General features: G+C 35.3%; 3 protein-coding genes and 2 non-coding genes across 5 annotated transcripts; 3 read left to right on the top strand and 2 right to left on the bottom strand.

Annotated features, from left to right (window-relative positions):
* The first annotated feature begins 3,616 nt into the window (after positions 1-3,616).
* Positions 3,617-4,765, top strand: LOC143248182 (protein FAM200C-like). The gene is made up of 2 exons (XM_076496615.1): positions 3,617-4,162; positions 4,244-4,765. The coding sequence occupies exons 1-2, from the start codon at positions 3,617-3,619 to the stop codon at positions 4,763-4,765; spliced, it is 1,068 nt and encodes a 355-aa protein (XP_076352730.1).
* Positions 4,766-11,687: 6,922 nt separating this feature from the next.
* Positions 11,688-12,835, top strand: LOC143248181 (protein FAM200C-like). The gene is made up of 2 exons (XM_076496614.1): positions 11,688-12,233; positions 12,323-12,835. The coding sequence occupies exons 1-2, from the start codon at positions 11,688-11,690 to the stop codon at positions 12,833-12,835; spliced, it is 1,059 nt and encodes a 352-aa protein (XP_076352729.1).
* A 204-nt stretch (positions 12,836-13,039) lies between these two features.
* LOC143248180 (protein FAM200C-like) lies at positions 13,040-18,243 on the top strand. Its single transcript, XM_076496613.1, has 3 exons — positions 13,040-13,308; positions 17,082-17,640; positions 17,722-18,243. Exons 1-3 carry the CDS (start codon positions 13,040-13,042, stop codon positions 18,241-18,243), a joined length of 1,350 nt encoding a protein of 449 aa, XP_076352728.1.
* On the bottom strand, positions 13,985-14,068 carry TRNAL-CAG (transfer RNA leucine (anticodon CAG)). Its single transcript has one exon. It is a non-coding gene; the product is annotated as a tRNA-Leu (tRNA).
* A 1,147-nt stretch (positions 18,244-19,390) lies between the features above and the next one.
* Positions 19,391-19,474, bottom strand: TRNAL-CAG (transfer RNA leucine (anticodon CAG)). The gene has a single exon. It is a non-coding gene; the product is annotated as a tRNA-Leu (tRNA).
* Positions 19,475-21,422: the final 1,948 nt, after the last annotated feature.

Here is a 21,422-nt window from a genome sequence, read left to right as displayed (position 1 = left end):
GGGAGTATAGTTATTATGTTTCATAATGTGCTCTAAAATAAGGTGTTTACTTATTCAATCGCCAAATTATAGAAAATATAAGTGTGAAGGAGAATTCTAAACAGTTTGGGTTTGTTCATCTTACATCTATGGAGTAAGGGTATATGAAATTTATAAGACTTGTTTTCATAAAATCGACCTTTGTAGGATAATTATGAGTAAAATATGCTATTTTCTCCCTGATGGTGTCATAAAGGATATCACCTGAAATTATACTCTATTTTCAGTACACATCTTTTGTTTCTTTTGTAGAGATATCACAATTATTATATTTTGATAGTAAAGCAATTAATAATCAAATTTATGTAGTTCATTCCATACCTATAACAAGTTTTCGCTTTTAACACTTTCCTTCAAATGAAATCATATTATTGTTGTCCTTTTCAAACCTTAACTACTAGCACCTGAATTTTTCTCCACCACTTGAGTCACGTAAACGTACGAATGAAAAGAGGTAAAACGTTAATTTCAATGTCAGGAGTGGGATTCGAACCCACGCCCGGAAAACCGGACTGCGACCTGAACCTTAGACCGCTCGGCCATTCTAACGTATTTCTATTGAAATTTACATCTCTTCGGATGGTGTCGCCTTCACTAGTTAAGAACGTGTTATCCATCTTTCTCCACATCTTTTGTTCTTTAATATTTTCATTTTCAAATCTTGTCGCTATGTCCATAAACTACACAGCTGTCCTTTAACTGACACATGATGAGAGACTAAACAGCCACATAACCCTCAACAGATAGAAACTCAAAGTATCGAATAAACAGACAGCTTAAGTTGCTTTACCTTGAATGAAAACGTAAGAATTGACTTAGTCAATTAAAGATCGAAATTTTATAGAAAAGCGAACGAAAACTTCCTGACAAGAGTTTCGTTATTTTGTGATTGTCATTTATATGGTGCAAGTATCATTTTTGTATAATAATTTTCAGATGTATATAGTTTACCATAACCGAATAAAAAATTATTTTTGTTGTTCTTTTAGCAAGCAGAACATAACATCCTTCACCTCTTTAACAGTTATTAATATAAATCTAAATATTGTTTTGGAAAATTATACTTTTAATGGTGAGTTTCCTAAAACCTTATCCGATTTATTTAGGTTTACTAACTCAATTAACTTTTCTAAGTCGTCAAAAGTATGAATGTATATGGTTGCGAACTGGACATTTTCTGAGGTAATTTTCAGAGGGTGCTTTCTCATCTAATTAGGGAGCGACCTAAACAAAGAGTTTAAACATTTCCGATATTACTAAAAGTGACTTGTTTTTCCTACATTTCTCATAAAACCTTTACTGTGCTGCTTAATCTTCGTTAAATGCATATTTCTACATAAACTTTCTGTTATTCTTCATATTTTCGATAGTTCAAAAAGGTGTTTATTGTCCCGACCTACACAATTGTATGTACTAAGAGGAACACCAACACAGACAGGTTATAATTACTGTTCTGAAGCCTTTTGTAAACATCGTTGGTAGAAAAAACTTCGCAGAATATTTATCAGGAACCTGCTTTTTTTAATTGATTTTCTCGAAAACCAAAAACTTCTAAAATTATATCATATATCTAGCACACCTTTTGTGGAACGATCTCAGAAGTACCAAATTTTAATTACTGAAGAAAACATATCACAATCAAATTTCTCTTCTTACTTACGTGTATCAATACAAATACAGCGAGATCTCCTTATAAACAACTTGTCGAGTGTACTGCATCAGAGAAATGCAATCTTTTCTTCGTAGGCCGTTTTCAAACTTCCGAAGAACATATTCCTCGTACATTTGGAACTGATATTAATGATACAAATAGCAGCTTTTCTCCTTACTAGCCTTAGAGAAATTAATTTTTGAGGGTAATGAAGCAATATTTAAAGTTTTGTGTGAGGTGTCTAGTTGGAACCCATACCTGATAAATCAGACTGCTTCCTTCACGCATGGCCATCATCTACTTATTTTTTAAAATTTTGATATAAATTTTAAATTGTCCTGTGATAAGCGTGATGTTTGTGAAGTCGCATTGATCAGTCAGACACGTGTGATCACGATTTAATCACATTACGTTTGTTTAACAACTTCTTTTCCAATGTTATCGGTCTCACACTACTCAATTCTACTTTGCCCGTCACGAATGAACTGTACCAATTGTTATTTTAAACTCAAAATCTGGAAATAACGGCGGCAGATAGATCAAGAAGCTTTACCGTAAATGTAAGCTATGAGAATGGACTTAATCAATTAACGATTGTAAAGTTCGGACAAAACGACTTTTAAATTCCTGTGAAATAGTTCAATTCGTTCGTAAATAACGTTTCTCTAGTTTATATGTTTCTCACTTAAAAGAATCTATACTTTCGGTTCTTTTCTTTCTCTCTTTCGAAGAAGAAGAACTTTCTATCAATCACTCCATTAATCTTTCTGTACCGTTCTGGTTACTCACCAAATGAAATTTACGTCGACAATAAGAAGAAACGGAAAATACTTTAGAGACTATCTTTCATATTCACATAATTTAATATTGTTGCGAACGAAAAATCACGCGCACCAATTCCGCTTTTTCTAGTTATTTCTTCTACATTCCTAAATTTTAACATACAACATAGACTTGGCACATAAAAGTTCTCTTATTCTTTATTTTTACGTGGATAAACGTGATTCATATTTTAAAACAGTATAGGTATTATGTTTCATAATGTGCTCTAATATAAGGTGTTTACTGATTCAATCGCCAAACTATAGAAAATATAAGTGTGAAGGAGAATTCTAAACAGTTTGGGTTTGTTCATTTTACATCTATGGAGTAAGGGTATATGAAATTTATAAGACTTGTTTTCATAAAATCGACCTTCGTAGGATAATTATGAGTAAAATATGCTATTTTCTCCCTGATAGTGTCAAGAAGCAGGGGTTCTTAACCAGGGGTGCCCGCACCCCTAGGGGGTGCGAAGATGATTCCCAAGTGGTGCGAGGATGCCCATGAATAATTAAAGCAAATCTATATTTTTACATAAGAGTATGCTTTATATTTCTCCTAAGAAGAAACATTTTGCTTCAGCAGTGTTCCGAGATAAAGTTAAACCTAAACCTGATTTCCTAATGAAGTGGTAAAGTTGCATCAGATTCCAATACAGGGTAAACAAACGGGTATGTCATTTGGATAGACAAGGAAGGAACGCGTACAGGACACGTGCGCAACACGGAGAGAGAGGGAGGTTATCATCACGTCTCAGTCCACACCACCCATCCGTGCCATCAACACGTGAGTTATGGTCTCCCTGTTTCAATGTTATTTTTTTTTCTGATGCATAACAGTAGGGTGGAAGATTGGTTATGTATTATTTCAGATTTTGCTTTCTACACATTTATTTAAATGAGCGATGGGTTGTTTACATAACATACATCATCACTGTAGCAGTGTAGCCGTTACAATATTTTCATAGAATGTATTGTCATGCCTACAAATCTACTGATTAAACCAGGTATTTCAGTCTCTCCATCACATATTTTAGAGGTAATTCATAAAAAAAAAGAAAACACCTACACATGAATGTGTTTCTTTTCCAGATTTGTCTGCAGTATGTCGAAGAAACGAAAGTGGAATGACGAATATGTCAAGTTTGGTTTCACCTGTACTACAGAGAAGGATGGGACACAACGTCCACAGTGTATCCTGTGCAGCACACTCTTCTCCAATGCGAACTTGAAGCCATCAAAGCTTGATGAACATTTCAAGAACAAACATGGTGGCAGGGATGCAGGAAATGACATTGTGACATTAAGGGTCAAAAGAGCTAGGTTTGATCAGGTTGGCACATTGCCGACTTATGGATTTTCGCCAACAGAGAAACTTTTACTGCGTGCTTCTTATGAAGTTGCATACCAGATTGCTAAATCAAAGAAACCCCATACAATTGGTGAGGAACTGATCAAGCCATGTGCCCTTGAAATGGCAAAGATTGTTCTCGGCAAGGAAGCTGAGAAGAAACTCCAACAAGTGTCTTTGTCAAATGATGTAATCCATAACCGAATCATCGACATGAGTGTTGACATCCTGGAACAAGTTGTAGCTGACATCAAGGCTAGTCCAGTTAAGATTAGCCTACAAGTGGATGAATCAACAGATGTATCCAACTGTTGTCAGCTATTGGCAGTAGTTCGTTACGTGAAGGAGAAAAAAGTGGAAGAAAGTTTCCTTTTCTGTCAGTCCTTAAAGACAACTGCACAAGCTATAGATGTGCTTAACAAAATACAAGAACTTTTCTCAAGAAACGAACTTCACCTTGACAAAATTGGTTCAATATGTACAGATGGTGCACCAGCAATGCTGGGCAATCGTTCTGGGTTTGCTGCATTAATGAGGAAAGAAGTTCCTAATCTGAAAATCACTCACTGCTTTCTTCATCGTCACTCTCTTTCAGCAAAGACATTGCCCCCAGATCTCAAGAAAACTCTGGATATTTGTGTCAAGGTTGTAAACTTTATTCGCAGCCGAGCTTTGAATCATCGATTGTTTCAGTCACTTTGTGAGGAAATGGGTCAGGAACACACTGTTCTTTTGTACCACACTGAAGTGAGGTGGTTGTCACGTGGTCCTGTGCTGTTTCGTGTGTTTGAACTGAGAGGAGAAATTCACCAGTTTCTCCGTGAAAGGGTACAAGAACTGGCTATATATTTCAAAGAACCTAGTTTTGCTCAGATGCTTGCCTATTTGGCTGATGTGTTTTAGCTCTCAATGAACTCAATCTCTCTCTGCAAAGAAGGGGACTCAACATTGTGACTGCAAGCGCTAAATTGGCTGCATTCAAAGAAAAACTTGTCTTGTGGATAAAGTGTGTGAAGATGGGGAATTTGGCAAATTTCCTGCCTGGAAGAGACAGTCGCAGAAAATTCTACCCTGCATCCAGACTTTGTTGCAAAGTTGTTGAACATATGCAGATGCTGCGTACTTCATTTGAGGGTTACTTCTCGTGTGGAGAGCTGCAAACCTATGACAACTGGATCCTGAATCCTTTCATGCAGAATTTGGAAGATGTCAGCGGCATCAAGGAAGATCTCATCGACCTTAGACACAATCGTGAAATCAAATGGAGTTCACCAATAGTCAGCTGGAACACTTCTGGGCTTCTCAGCTGGAAGCATACCCTGCATTAGCGAAGAAAGCTCTTGAAGTGCTGTTACCATTTGCAACTACTTACTTGTGTGAACAAGGATTTTCTTGTCTACTTCACATCCAAACAAAATGCAGAAATTGGCTGAATTCTGAACATGACATGCGAGTGGCACTCAGTACAAAGACGCCAAGATTTGATGCCATCATAGAGAAAAAACAGCAGCAACGAAGTCACTAAGTTTACTGTGCATTACAGGCTAAATAAAAAATCATTAACAAAATTGAAATTAATTTTTCATTATGTACCCTGAATTTTTGTCTTGAAAAAAAGGTATGCTGTATGTATGAAGATTTAAAAAAAATTTTTGATTACATCAACTTTGTATTTTTAGCTTTTTTTATATTTAAGTTTCCAGGGGGTGCGAGAAATGATTACTAATTTAAAAGAAGTGCAAACACTGAAAAAGGTTAAGAACCACTGTCATAAAGGATATCACCTAAAATTATACTCTATTTCCAGTGCACATATTTTGTTTCGTTTGTAGAGATATCACAATTATTATATTTTGATAGTAAAGCAATTAATAATCAAATTTATGTAGTTCATTCCACACCTAGAACAAGTTTTCGCTTTTAACACTTTCCTTCGAATGAAATCATGTGATTGTTGTCCTTTTCAAACCTTAACTACTGGTACCTGAATTTTTTCTTCACCACTTGAGTCACGTAAACGTACGAATGAAAAGAGGTAAAACGTTAATTCCAATGTCAGGAGTGGGATTCGAACCCACGCCCGGAAAACCGGACTGCGACCTGAACCTTAGACCGCTCGGCCATCCTGACGTATTTCTATTGAAATTTACATCTCTTCGGATGGTGTCGCCTTCACCAGTTAAGAACGTGTTATTCATATTTCTCCACATCTTTTGTTCTTTAATATTTTTCATTTTCAAATCTTGTCGCTATGTCCATAAACTACACAGGTGTCATTTAACTGACACATGATTAGAGACTAAACAGCCACATAACCCTCAACAGATAGAAACTCAAAGTATCGAAAAAACAGACAGCTCAAGTTACTTTACCTTGAATGAGAATGTCAGAATTGACTTAGTCAATTAATGATCGAAATTTTATAGAAAAGCGAATCAAAACTTCCTGACAAGAGTTTCGTTATTTTGTGATTGTCATTTATATGGTGCAAGTATCATTTTTGTATAATAATTTTCAGATGTATATAGTTTACCATAACCGAATAAACAATTATTTTTGTTGTTCTTTTAGCAAGCAGAACATAACATCCTTCACCTCTTTAACAGTTATTAATATAAATCTAAATATTGTTTTGGAAAATTATACTTTTAATGGTGAGTTTCCTAAAACCTTATCCGATTTATTTAGGTTTACTAACTCAATTAACTTTTCTAAGTCGTCAAAAGTATGAATGTATATGGTTGCGAACTGCACATTTTCTGAAGTAATTTTCAGAGGGTGCTTTCTCATCTAATTAGGGAGCGACCTAAACAAAGAGTTTAAACATTTCCGATATTACTAAAAGTGACTTGTATTTTCCTACATTTCTCATAAAACCTTTACTGTGCTGCTTAATCTTCGTTAAATGCATATTTCTACATAAACGTTCTGTTATTCTTCATATTTTCGATAGTTCAAAAGGTGTTTATTGTCCCGACCTACACAATTGTATGTACTAAGAGGAACACCAACACAGACAGGTTATAATTACTGTTCTGAAGCCTTTTGTAAACATCGTTGGTAGAAAAAACTTCGCAGAATATTTATGAGGAACCTGCTTTTTTTAATTGATTTTCTCCAAAACCAAAAACTTCTAAAACTATATCATATATCTACCACACCTTTTGTGGAACGATCTCAGAAGTACCAAATTTTAATTACTGAAGAAAACATATCACAATCAAATTTCTCTTCTTACTTACGTGTATCAATACAAATACAGCGAGATCTCCTTATAAACAACTTGTCGAGTGTACTGCATCAGAGAAATGCAATCGTTTCTTCGTAGGCCGTTTTCAAACTTCCGAAGAACATATTCCTCGTACATTTGGAACTGATATTAATGATACAAATAGCAGCTTTTCTCCTTACTAGCCTTAGAAAAATTAATTTTTGAGGGTAATGAAGCAATATTTAAAGTTTTCTGTGAGGTGTCTAGTTGGAACCCATACCTGATAAATCAGACTGCTTCTTTCACGCTTGGCCATCATCTACTTATTTTTTAAAATTTTGATATACATTTTAAATTGTCCTGTGATAAGCGTGATGTTTGTGAAGTCGCATTGATCAGTCAGACACGTGTGATCACGATTTAATCACATTACTTTTGTTTAACAACTTCTTTTTCCAATGTTATCGGTCTCACACTACTCAATTCTACTTTGCCCGTCACGAATGAACTGTACCAATTGTTTTTTAAACTCAAAATCTGGAAATAACGGCGGCAGATAGATCAAGAAGCTTTACCGTAAATGTAAGCTATGAGAATGGACTTAATCAATTAACGATTGTAAAGTTCGGACAAAACGACTTTTAAATTCCTGTGAAATAGTTCAATTCGTTCGTAAATAACGTTTCTCCAGTTTATATGTTTCTCACTTAAAAGAATCTAAACTTTGGGTTCTTTTCTTTGTCTCTTTCGAGGAAGAAGACCTTTCTATCAATCATTCCATTAATCTTTCTGTACCGTTCTGGTTACTCACCAAATGAAATTTAGGTCGACAATAAGAAGAAACGGAAAATACTTTAGTGACTATCTTTCATATTCACATAATTAAATATTATTGCGAACGAAAATCACGCGCACCAATTCCGCTTTTTCTAGTTATTTCTTCTACATTCCTAAATTTTAACATACAACACAGACTTGGCACATAAAAGTTCTCTTATTCTTTATTTTTACGTGGATAAACGTGATTCATATTTTAAGGGAGTATAGTTATTATGTTTCATAATGTGCTCTAAAATAAGGTGTTTACTTATTCAATCGCCAAATTATAGAAAATATAAGTGTGAAGGAGAATTCTAAACAGTTTGGGTTTGTTCATCTTACATCTATGGAGTAAGGGTATATGAAATTTATAAGACTTGTTTTCATAAAATCGACCTTCGTAGGATAATTATGAGTAAAATATGCTATTTTCTCCCTGATGGTGTCATAAAGGATATCACCTGAAATTATACTCTATTTTCAGTACACATCTTTTGTTTCTTTTGTAGAGATATCACAATTATTATATTTTGATAGTAAAGCAATTAATAATCAAATTTATGTAGTTCATTCCATACCTAGAACAAGTTTTCGCTTTTAACACTTTCCTTCAAATGAAATCATATTATTGTTGTCCTTTTCAAACCTTAACTACTAGTACCTGAATTTTTCTCCACCACTTGAGTCACGTAAACGTACGAATGAAAAGAGGTAAAACGTTAATTTCAATGTCAGGAGTGGGATTCGAACCCACGCCCGGAAAACCGGACTGCGACCTGAACGCTTAGACCGCTCGGCCATTCTAACGTATTTCTATTGAAATTTACATCTCTTCGGATGGTGTCGCCTTCACTAGTTAAGAACGTGTTATCCATCTTTCTCCACATCTTTTGTTCTTTAATATTTTTCATTTTCAAATCTTGTCGCTATGTCCATAAACTACACAGCTGTCATTTAACTGACACATGATGAGAGACTAAACAGCCACATAACCCTCAACAGATAGAAACTCAAAGTATCGAATAAACAGACAGCTTAAGTTGCTTTACCTTGAATGAAAACGTAAGAATTGACTTAGTCAATTAATGATCGAAATTTTATAGAAAAGCGAACGAAAACTTCCTGACAAGAGTTCCGTTATTTTGTGATTGACATTTATATGGTGCAAGTATCATTTTTATATAATAATTTTCAGATGTATATAACCGAATAAAAAATTATTTTTATTGTTCTTTTAGCAAGCAGAACATAACATCCTTCACTTCTTTAACAGTTATTAATATAAATCTAAATATTGTTTTGGAAAATTATACTTTTAATGGTGAGTTTCCTAAAACCTTATCCGATTTATTTAGGTTTACTAACTCAATTAACTTTTCTAAGTCGTCAAAAGTATGAATGTATATGGTTGCGAACTGGACATTTTCTGAGGTAATTTTCAGAGGGTGCTTTCTCATCTAATTAGGGAGCGACCTAAACAAAGAGTTTAAACATTTCCGATATTACTAAAAGTGACTTGTTTTTCCTACATTTCTCATAAAACCTTTACTGTGCTGCTTAATCTTCGTTAAATGCATATTTCTACATAAACTTTCTATTATTCTTCATATTTTCGATAGTTCAAAAAGGTGTTTACTGTCCCGACCTACAAAATTGTATGTACTAAGAGGAACACCAACACAGACAGGTTATAATTACTGTTCTGAAGCCTTTTGTAAACATCGTTGGTAGAAAAACTTCGCAGAATATTTATGAGGAACCTGCTTTTTTTTAATTGATTTTCTCCAAAACAAAACTTCTAAAATTATATCATATATCTAGCACACCTTTTATGGAACGATCTCAGAAGTACCAAATTTTAATTACTGAAGAAAACATATCACAATCAAATTTCTCTTCTTATTTACGTGTATCTATACAAATATAGCGAGATCTCCTTATAAACAACTTGTCGAGTGTACTGCATCAGAGAAATGCAATCTTTTCTTCGTAGGCCGTTTTCAAACTTCCGAAGAACATATTCCTCGTACATTTGGAACTGATATTAATGATACAAATAGCAGCTTTTCTCCTTACTAGCCTTAGAGAAATTAATTTTTGAGGGTAATGAAGCAATATTTAAAGTTTTGTGTGAGGTGTCTAGTTGGAACCCATACCTGATAAATCAGACTGCATGGCCATCATCTACTTATTTTTTTAAAATTTTGATATACATTTTAAATTGTCCTGTGATAAGCGTGATGTTTGTGAAGTCGCATTGATCAGTCAGACACGTGTGATCACGATTTAATCACATTACTTTTGTTTAACAACTTCTTTTTCCAATGTTATCGGTCTCACACTACACAATTCTACTTTGCCCGTCACGAATGAACTGTACGAATTGTTATTTTAAACTCAAAATCTAGAAATAACGGCGGCAGATAGATCAAGAAGCTTTACCGTAAATGTAAGCTATGAGAATGGACTTAATCAATTAACGATTGTAAAGTTCGGACAAAACGACTTTTAAATTCCTGTGAAATAGTTCAATTCGTTCGTAAATAACGTTTCTCTAGTTTATATGTTTCTCACTTAAAAGAATCTATACTTTCGGTTCTTTTCTTTCTCTCTTTCGAAGAAGAAGAACTTTCTATCAATCACTCCATTAATCTTTCTGTACCGTTCTGGTTACTCACCAAATGAAATTTACGTCGACAATAAGAAGAAACGGAAAATACTTTAGAGACTATCTTTCATATTCACATAATTTAATATTGTTGCGAACGAAAAATCACGCGCACCAATTCCGCTTTTTCTAGTTATTTCTTCTACATTCCTAAATTTTAACATACAACATAGACTTGGCACATAAAAGTTCTCTTATTCTTTATTTTTACGTGGATAAACGTGATTCATATTTTAAAACAGTATAGGTATTATGTTTCATAATGTGCTCTAATATAAGGTGTTTACTGATTCAATCGCCAAACTATAGAAAATATAAGTGTGAAGGAGAATTCCTAAACAGTTTGGGTTTGTTCATTTTACATCTATGGAGTAAGGGTATATGAAATTTATAAGACTTGTTTTCATAAAATCGACCTTCGTAGGATAATTATGAGTAAAATATGCTATTTTTTCCCTGATAGTGTCAAGAAGCAGGGGTTCTTAACCAGGGGAGCCCGCACCCCTAGGGGGTGCGAGGATGCCCATGAATAATTAAAGCAAATCTATATTTTTACATAAGAGTATGCTTTATATTTCTCCTAAGAAGAAACATTTTTGCTTCAGCAGTGTTCCGAGATAAAGTTAAACCTAAACCTGATTTCCTAATGAAGTGGTAAAGTTGCATCAGATTCCAATACAGGGTAAACAAACGGGTATGTCATTTGGATAGACAAGGAAGGAACGCGTACAGGACACGTGCGCAACACGGAGAGAGAGGGAGGTTATCATCACGTCTCAGTCCACACCACCCATCCGTGCCATCAACACGTGAGTTATGGTCTCCCTGTTTCAATGTTATTTTTTTTTTCTGATGCATAACAGTAGGGTGGAAGATTGGTTATGTATTATTTCAGATTTTGCTTTCTACACATTTATTTAAATGAGCGATGGGTTGTTTACATAACATACATCATCACTGTAGCAGTGTAGCCGTTACAATATTTTCATAGAATGTATTGTCATGCCTACAAATCTACTGATTAAACCAGGTATTTCAGTCTCTCCATCACATATTTTAGAGATAATTCATAAAAAAAAGAAAACACCTACACATGAATGTGTTTCTTTTCCAGATTTGTCTGCAGTATGTCGAAGAAACGAAAGTGGAATGACGAATATGTCAAGTTTGGTTTCACCTGTACTACAGAGAAGGATGGGACACAACGTCCACAGTGTATCCTGTGCAGCACACTCTTCTCCAATGCGAACTTGAAGCCATCAAAGCTTGATGAACATTTCAAGAACAAACATGGTGGCAGGGATGCAGGAAATGACATTGTGACATTAAGGGTCAAAAGAGCTAGGTTTGATCAGGTTGGCACATTGCCGACTTATGGATTTTCGCCAACAGAGAAACCTTTACTGCGTGCTTCTTATGAAGTTGCATACCAGATTGCTAAATCAAAGAAACCCCATACAATTGGTGAGGAACTGATCAAGCCATGTGCCCTTGAAATGGCAAAGATTGTTCTCGGCAAGGAAGCTGAGAAGAAACTCCAACAAGTGTCTTTGTCAAATGATGTAATCCATAACCGAATCATCGACATGAGTGTTGACATCCTGGAACAAGTTGTAGCTGACATCAAGGCTAGTCCAGTTAAGATTAGCCTACAAGTGGATGAATCAACAGATGTATCCAACTGTTGTCAGCTATTGGCAGTAGTTCGTTACGTGAAGGAGAAAAAGTGGAAGAAAGTTTCCTTTTCTGTCAGTCCTTAAAGACAACTGCACAAGCTATAGATGTGCTTAACAAAATACAAGAACTTTTCTCAAGAAACGAACTTCACCTTGACAAAATTGGTTCAATATGTACAGATGGTGCACCAGCAATGCTGGGCAATCGTTCTGGGTTTGCTGCATTAATGAGGAAAGAAGTTCCTAATCTGAAAATCACTCACTGCTTTCTTCATCGTCACTCTCTTTCAGCAAAGACATTGCCCCCAGATCTCAAGAAAACTCTGGATATTTGTGTCAAGGTTGTAAACTTTATTCGCAGCCGAGCTTTGAATCATCGATTGTTTCAGTCACTTTGTGAGGAAATGGGTCAGGAACACACTGTTCTTTTGTACCACACTGAAGTGAGGTGGTTGTCACGTGGTCCTGTGCTGTTTCGTGTGTTTGAACTGAGAGGAGAAATTCACCAGTTTCTCCGTGAAAGGGTACAAGAACTGGCTATATATTTCAAAGAACCTAGTTTTGCTCAGATGCTTGCCTATTTGGCTGATGTGTTTTAGCTCTCAATGAACTCAATCTCTCTCTGCAAAGAAGGGGACTCAACATTGTGACTGCAAGCGCTAAATTGGCTGCATTCAAAGAAAAACTTGTCTTGTGGATAAAGTGTGTGAAGATGGGGAATTTGGCAAATTTCCCTGCCTGGAAGAGACAGTCGCAGAAAATTCTACCCTGCATCCAGACTTTGTTGCAAAGTTGTTGAACATATGCAGATGCTGCGTACTTCATTTGAGGGTTACTTCTCGTGTGGAGAGCTGCAAACCTATGACAACTGGATCCTGAATCCTTTCATGCAGAATTTGGAAGATGTCAGCGGCATCAAGGAAGATCTCATCGACCTTAGACACAATCGTGAAATCCAAATGGAGTTCACCAATAGTCAGCTGGAACACTTCTGGGCTTCTCAGCTGGAAGCATACCCTGCATTAGCGAAGAAAGCTCTTGAAGTGCTGTTACCATTTGCAACTACTTACTTGTGTGAACAAGGATTTTCTTGTCTACTTCACATCCAAACAAAATGCAGAAATTGGCTGAATTCTGAACATGACATGCGAGTGGCACTCAGTACAAAGACGCCAAGATTTGATGCCATCATAGAGAAAAACAGCAGCAACGAAGTCACTAAGTTTACTGTGCATTACAGGCTAAATAAAAAATCATTAACAAAATTGAAATTAATTTTTCATTATGTACCCTGAATTTTTGTCTTGAAAAAAGGTATGCTGTATGTATGAAGATTTAAAAAAAATTTTTGATTACATCAACTTTGTATTTTTAGCTTTTTTTATATTTAAGTTTCCAGGGGGTGCGAGAAATGATTACTAATTTAAAAGAAGTGCAAACACTGAAAAAGGTTAAGAACCACTGTCATAAAGGATATCACCTAAAATTATACTCTATTTCCAGTGCACATCTTTTGTTTCGTTTGTAGAGATATCACAATTATTATATTTTGATAGTAAAGCAATTAATAATCAAATTTATGTAGTTCATTCCACACCTAGAACAAGTTTTCGCTTTTAACACTTTCCTTCGAATGAAATCATGTGATTGTTGTCCTTTTCAAACCTTAACTACTGGTACCTGAATTTTTCTTCACCACTTGAGTCACGTAAACGTACGAATGAAAAGAGGTAAAACGTTAATTCCAATGTCAGGAGTGGGATTCGAACCCACGCCCGGAAAACCGGACTGCGACCTGAACGCAGCACCTTAGACCGCTCGGCCATCCTGACGTATTTCTATTGAAATTTACATCTCTTCGGATGGTGTCGCCTTCACCAGTTAAGAACGTGTTATTCATCTTTCTCCACATCTTTTGTTCTTTAATATTTTCATTTTCAAATCTTGTCGCTATGTCCATAAACTACACAGGTGTCATTTAACTGACACATGATTAGAGACTAAACAGCCACATAACCCTCAACAGATAGAAACTCAAAGTATCGAAAAACAGACAGCTCAAGTTACTTTACCTTGAATGAGAATGTCAGAATTGACTTAGTCAATTAATGATCGAAATTTTATAGAAAAGCGAATGAAAACTTCCTGACAAGAGTTTCGTTATTTTGTGATTGTCATTTATATGGTGCAAGTATCATTTTTGTATAATAATTTTCAGATGTATATAGTTTACCATAACCGAATAAACAATTATTTTTGTTGTTCTTTTAGCAAGCAGAACATAACATCCTTCACCTCTTTAACAGTTATTAATATAAATCTAAATATTGTTTTGGAAAATTATACTTTTAATGGTGAGTTTCCTAAAACCTTATCCGATTTATTTAGGTTTACTAACTCAATTAACTTTTCTAAGTCGTCAAAAGTATGAATGTATATGGTTGCGAACTGGACATTTTCTGAGGTAATTTTCAGAGGGTGCTTTCTCATCTACTTAGGGAGCGACCTAAACAAAGAGTTTAAACATTTCCGATATTACTAAAAGTGACATGTTTTCCTACATTTCTCATAAAACCTTTACTGTGCTGCTTAATCTTCGTTAAATGCATATTTCCACAAAAACTTTCTGTTATTCTTCATATTTTCGATAGTTCAAAAAAGGTGTTTATTGTTCCGACCTACACAATTGTATGTACTAAGAGGAACACCAACACAGACAGGTTATAATTACTGTTCCGAGGCCTTTTGTAAACATCGTTGGTAGAAAAAACTTCGCAGAATATTTATGAGGAACCTGCTTTTTTTAATTGATTTTCTCCAAAAACAAAAACTTCTAAAACTATATCATATATCTACCACACCTTTTGTGGAACGATCTCAGAAGTACCAAATTTTAATTACTGAAGAAAACATATCACAATCAAATTTCTCTTCTTACTTACGTGTATCAATACAAATACAGCGAGATCTCCTTATAAACAACTTGTCGAGTGTACTGCATCAGAGAAATGCAATCTTTTCTTCGTAGGCCGTTTTCAAACTTCCGAAGAACATATTCCTCGTACATTTGGAACTGATATTAATGATACAAATAGCAGCTTTTCTCCTTACTAGCCTTAGAGAAATTAATTTTTGAGGGTAATGAAGCAATATTTAAAGTTTTGTGTGAGGTGTCTAGTTGGAACCCATACCTGATAAATCAGACTGCTTCCTTCACGCATGGCCATCATCTACTTATTTTTTAAAATTTTGATATAAATTTTAAATTGTCCTGTGATAAGCGTGATGTTTGTGAAGTCGCATTGATCAGTCAGACACGTGTGATCACGATTTAATCACATTACTTTTGTTTAACAACTTCTTTTCCAATGTTATCGGTCTCACACTACACAATTCTACTTTGCCCGTCACGAATGAACTGTACGAATTGTTATTTTAAACTCAAAATCTAGAAATAACGGCGGCAGATAGATCAAGAAGCTTTACCGTAAATGTAAGCTATGAGAATGGACTTAATCAATTAACGATTGTAAAGTTCGGACAAAACGACTTTTAAATTCCTGTGAAATAGTTCAATTCGTTCGTAAATAACGTTTCTCTAGTTTATATGTTTCTCACTTAAAAGAATCTATACTTTCGGTTCTTTTCTTTCTCTCTTTCGAAGAAGAAGAACTTTCTATCAATCACTCCATTAATCTTTCTGTACCGTTCTGGTTACTCACCAAATGAAATTTACGTCGACAATAAGAAGAAACGGAAAATACTTTAGAGACTATCTTTCATATTCACATAATTTAATATTGTTGCGAACGAAAAATCACGCGCACCAATTCCGCTTTTCTAGTTATTTCTTCTACATTCCTAAATTTTAACATACAACATAGACTTGGCACATAAAAGTTCTCTTATTCTTTATTTTTACGTGGATAAACGTGATTCATATTTTAAAACAGTATAGGTATTATGTTTCATAATGTGCTCTAATATAAGGTGTTTACTGATTCAATCGCCAAACTATAGAAAATATAAGTGTGAAGGAGAATTCCTAAACAGTTTGGGTTTGTTCATTTTACATCTATGGAGTAAGGGTATATGAAATTTATAAGACTTGTTTTCATAAAATCGACCTTCGTAGGATAATTATGAGTAAAATATGCTATTTTCTCCCTGATAGTGTCAAGAAGCAGGGGTTCTTAACCAGGGGTGCCCGCACCCTAGGGGGTGCGAAGATGATTCCCAAGTGGTGCGAGGATGCCCATGAATAATTAAAGCAAATCTATATTTTTACATAAGAGTATGCTTTATATTTCTCCTAAGAAGAAACATTTTTGCTTCAGCAGTGTTCCGAGATAAAGTTAAACCTAAACCTGATTTCCTAATGAAGTGGTAAAGTTGCATCAGATTCCAATACAGGGTAAACAAACGGGTATGTCATTTGGATAGACAAGGAAGGAACGCGTACAGGACACGTGCGCAACACGGAGAGAGAGGGAGGTTATCATCACGTCTCAGTCCACACCACCCATCCGTGCCATCAACACGTGAGTTATGGTCTCCCTGTTTCAATGTTTTTTTTTTTTCTGATGCATAACAGTAGGGTGGAAGATTGGTTATGTATTATTTCAGATTTTGCTTTCTACACATTTATTTAAATGAGCGATGGGTTGTTTACATAACATACATCATCACTGTAGCAGTGTAGCCGTTACAATATTTTCATAGAATGTATTGTCATGCCTACAAATCTACTGATTAAACCAGGTATTTCAGTCTCTCCATCACATATTTTAGAGGTAATTCATAAAAAAAAGAAAACACCTACACATGAATGTGTTTCTTTTCCAGATTTGTCTGCAGTATGTCGAAGAAACGAAAGTGGAATGACGAATATGTCAAGTTTGGTTTCACCTGTACTACAGAGAAGGATGGGACACAACGTCCACAGTGTATCCTGTGCAGCACACTCTTCTCCAATGCGAACTTGAAGCCATCAAAGCTTGATGAACATTTCAAGAACAAACATGGTGGCAGGGATGCAGGAAATGACATTGTGACATTAAGGGTCAAAAGAGCTAGGTTTGATCAGGTTGGCACATTGCCGACTTATGGATTTTCGCCAACAGAGAAACCTTTACTGCGTGCTTCTTATGAAGTTGCATACCAGATTGCTAAATCAAAGAAACCCCATACAATTGGTGAGGAACTGATCAAGCCATGTGCCCTTGAAATGGCAAAGATTGTTCTCGGCAAGGAAGCTGAGAAGAAACTCCAACAAGTGTCTTTGTCAAATGATGTAATCCATAACCGAATCATCGACATGAGTGTTGACATCCTGGAACAAGTTGTAGCTGACATCAAGGCTAGTCCAGTTAAGATTAGCCTACAAGTGGATGAATCAACAGATGTATCCAACTGTTGTCAGCTATTGGCAGTAGTTCGTTACGTGAAGGAGAAAAAAGTGGAAGAAAGTTTCCTTTTCTGTCAGTCCTTAAAGACAACTGCACAAGCTATAGATGTGCTTAACAAAATACAAGAACTTTTCTCAAGAAACGAACTTCACCTTGACAAAATTGGTTCAATATGTACAGATGGTGCACCAGCAATGCTGGGCAATCGTTCTGGGTTTGCTGCATTAATGAGGAAAGAAGTTCCTAATCTGAAAATCACTCACTGCTTTCTTCATCGTCACTCTCTTTCAGCAAAGACATTGCCCCCAGATCTCAAGAAAACTCTGGATATTTGTGTCAAGGTTGTAAACTTTATTCGCAGCCGAGCTTTGAATCATCGATTGTTTCAGTCACTTTGTGAGGAAATGGGTCAGGAACACACTGTTCTTTTGTACCACACTGAAGTGAGGTGGTTGTCACGTGGTCCTGTGCTGTTTCGTGTGTTTGAACTGAGAGGAGAAATTCACCAGTTTCTCCGTGAAAGGGTACAAGAACTGGCTATATATTTCAAAGAACCTAGTTTTGCTCAGATGCTTGCCTATTTGGCTGATGTGTTTTAGCTCTCAATGAACTCAATCTCTCTCTGCAAAGAAGGGGACTCAACATTGTGACTGCAAGCGCTAAATTGGCTGCATTCAAAGAAAAACTTGTCTTGTGGATAAAGTGTGTGAAGATGGGGAATTTGGCAAATTTCCCCTGCCTGGAAGAGACAGTCGCAGAAAATTCTACCCTGCATCCAGACTTTGTTGCAAAGTTGTTGAACATATGCAGATGCTGCGTACTTCATTTGAGGGTTACTTCTCGTGTGGAGAGCTGCAAACCTATGACAACTGGATCCTGAATCCTTTCATGCAGAATTTGGAAGATGTCAGCGGCATCAAGGAAGATCTCATCGACCTTAGACACAATCGTGAAATCCAAATGGAGTTCACCAATAGTCAGCTGGAACACTTCTGGGCTTCTCAGCTGGAAGCATACCCTGCATTAGCGAAGAAAGCTCTTGAAGTGCTGTTACCATTTGCAACTACTTACTTGTGTGAACAAGGATTTTCTTGTCTACTTCACATCCAAACAAAATGCAGAAATTGGCTGAATTCTGAACATGACATGCGAGTGGCACTCAGTACAAAGACGCCAAGATTTGATGCCATCATAGAGAAAAACAGCAGCAACGAAGTCACTAAGTTTACTGTGCATTACAGGCTAAATAAAAATCATTAACAAAATTGAAATTAATTTTTCATTATGTACCCTGAATTTTTGTCTTGAAAAAGGTATGCTGTATGTATGAAGATTAAAAAAAAATTTTGATTACATCAACTTTGTATTTTTAGCTTTTTTTATATTTAAGTTTCCAGGGGGTGCGAGAAATGATTACTAATTTAAAAGAAGTGCAAACACTGAAAAAGGTTAAGAACCACTGTCATAAAGGATATCACCTAAAATTATACTCTATTTCCATTGCACATCTTTTGTTTCGTTTGTAGAGATATCACAATTATTATATTTTGATAGTAAAGCAATTAATAATCAAATTTATGTAGTTCATTCCACACCTAGAACAAGTTTTCGCTTTTAACACTTTCCTTCGAATGAAATCATGTGATTGTTGTCCTTTTCAAACCTTAACTACTGGTACCTGAATTTTTCTTCACCACTTGAGTCACGTAAACGTACGAATGAAAAGAGGTAAAACGTTAATTCCAATGTCAGGAGTGGGATTCGAACCCACGCCCGGAAAACCGGACTGCGACCTGAACGCAGCACCTTAGACCGCTCGGCCATCCTGACGTATTTCTATTGAAATTTACATCTCTTCGGATGGTGTCGCCTTCACCAGTTAAGAACGTGTTATTCATCTTTCTCCACATCTTTTGTTCTTTAATATTTTTCATTTTCAAATCTTGTCGCTATGTCCATAAACTACACAGGTGTCATTTAACTGACACATGATTAGAGACTAAACAGCCACATAACCCTCAACAGATAGAAACTCAAAGTATCGAAAAAACAGACAGCTCAAGTTACTTTACCTTGAATGAGAATGTCAGAATTGACTTAGTCAATTAATGATCGAAATTTTATAGAAAAGCGAATGAAAACTTCCTGACAAGAGTTTCGTTATTTTGTGATTGTCATTTATATGGTGCAAGTATCATTTTGTATAATAATTTTCAGATGTATATAGTTTACCATAACCGAATAAACAATTATTTTTGTTGTTCTTTTAGCAAGCAGAACATAACATCCTTCACCTCTTTAACAGTTATTAATATAAATCTAAATATTGTTTGGAAAATTATACTTTTAATGGTGAGTTTCCTAAAACCTTATCCGATTTATTTAGGTTTACTAACTCAATTAACTTTTCTAAGTCGTCAAAAGTATGAATGTATATGGTTGCGAACTGGACATTTTCTGAGGTAATTTTCAGAGGGTGCTTTCTCATCTACTTAGGGAGCGACCTAAACAAAGAGTTTAAACATTTCCGATATTACTAAAAGTGACATGTTTTTCCTACATTTCTCATAAAACCTTTACTGTGCTGCTTAATCTTCGTTAAATGCATATTTCCACAAAACTTTCTGTTATTCTTCATATTTTCGATAGTTCAAAAAGGTGTTTATTGTTCCGACCTACACAATTGTATGTACTAAGAGGAACACCAACACAGACAGGTTATAATTACTGTTCCGAGGCCTTTTGTAAACATCGTTGGTAGAAAAAACTTCGCAGAATATTTATGAGGAACCTGCTTTTTTTAATTGATTTTCTCCAAAACCAAAAACTTCTAAAACTATATCATATATCTACCACACCTTTTGTGGAACGATCTCAGAAGTACCAAATTTTAATTACTGAAGAAAACATATCACAATCAAATTTCTCTTCTTACTTACGTGTATCAATACAAATACAGCGAGATCTCCTTATAAACAACTTGTCGAGTGTACTGCATCAGAGAAATGCAATCTTTTCTTCGTAGGCCGTTTTCAAACTTCCGAAGAACATATTCCTCGTACATTTGGAACTGATATTAATGATACAAATAGCAGCTTTTCTCCTTACTAGCCTTAGAGAAATTAATTTTTGAGGGTAATGAAGCAATATTTAAAGTTTTGTGTGAGGTGTCTATTTGGAACCCATACCTGATAAATCAGACTGCATGGCCATCATCTACTTATTTTTTAAAATTTTGATATAAATTTTAAATTGTCCTGTGATAAGCGTGATGTTTGTGAAGTCGCATTGATCAGTCAGACACGTGTGATCACGATTTAATCACATTACTTTTGTTTAACAACTTCTTTTTCCAATGTTATCGGTCTCACACTACTCAATTCTACTTTGCCCGTCACGTATCAACTGTACCAATTGTTATTTTAAACTCAAAATCTGGAAATAACGGCGGCAGATAGATCAAGAAGATTTACCGTAAATGTAAGCTATGAGAAAGGACTTAATTAATTAACGATTGTAAAGTTCGGACAAAACGACTTTTAAATTCCTGTGAAATAGTTCAAATCGTTCGTAAATAACGTTTCTCTAGTTTATATATTTCTCACTTAAAAGAATCTAAACTTTGGGTTCTCTTCTTTGTCTATTTCGAGGAAGAAGACCTTTCTATTAATAATTCCATTAATCTTTCTGTACCGTTCTGGTTACTCACCAAATGAAATTTAGGTCGACAATAAGAAGAAACGGAAAATACTTTAGTGACTATCTTTCATATTCACAT

The sequence above is a fragment of the Tachypleus tridentatus genome, chromosome 4 (genome assembly GCF_004210375.1).
Source record: "Tachypleus tridentatus isolate NWPU-2018 chromosome 4, ASM421037v1, whole genome shotgun sequence".
In the NCBI taxonomy this organism is placed as follows: Eukaryota; Metazoa; Arthropoda; class Merostomata; order Xiphosura; family Limulidae; genus Tachypleus; species Tachypleus tridentatus.
The sequence above is the reverse complement of the archived record's forward strand: the minus strand, read 5'-3'. Positions and strand labels throughout refer to the sequence as shown.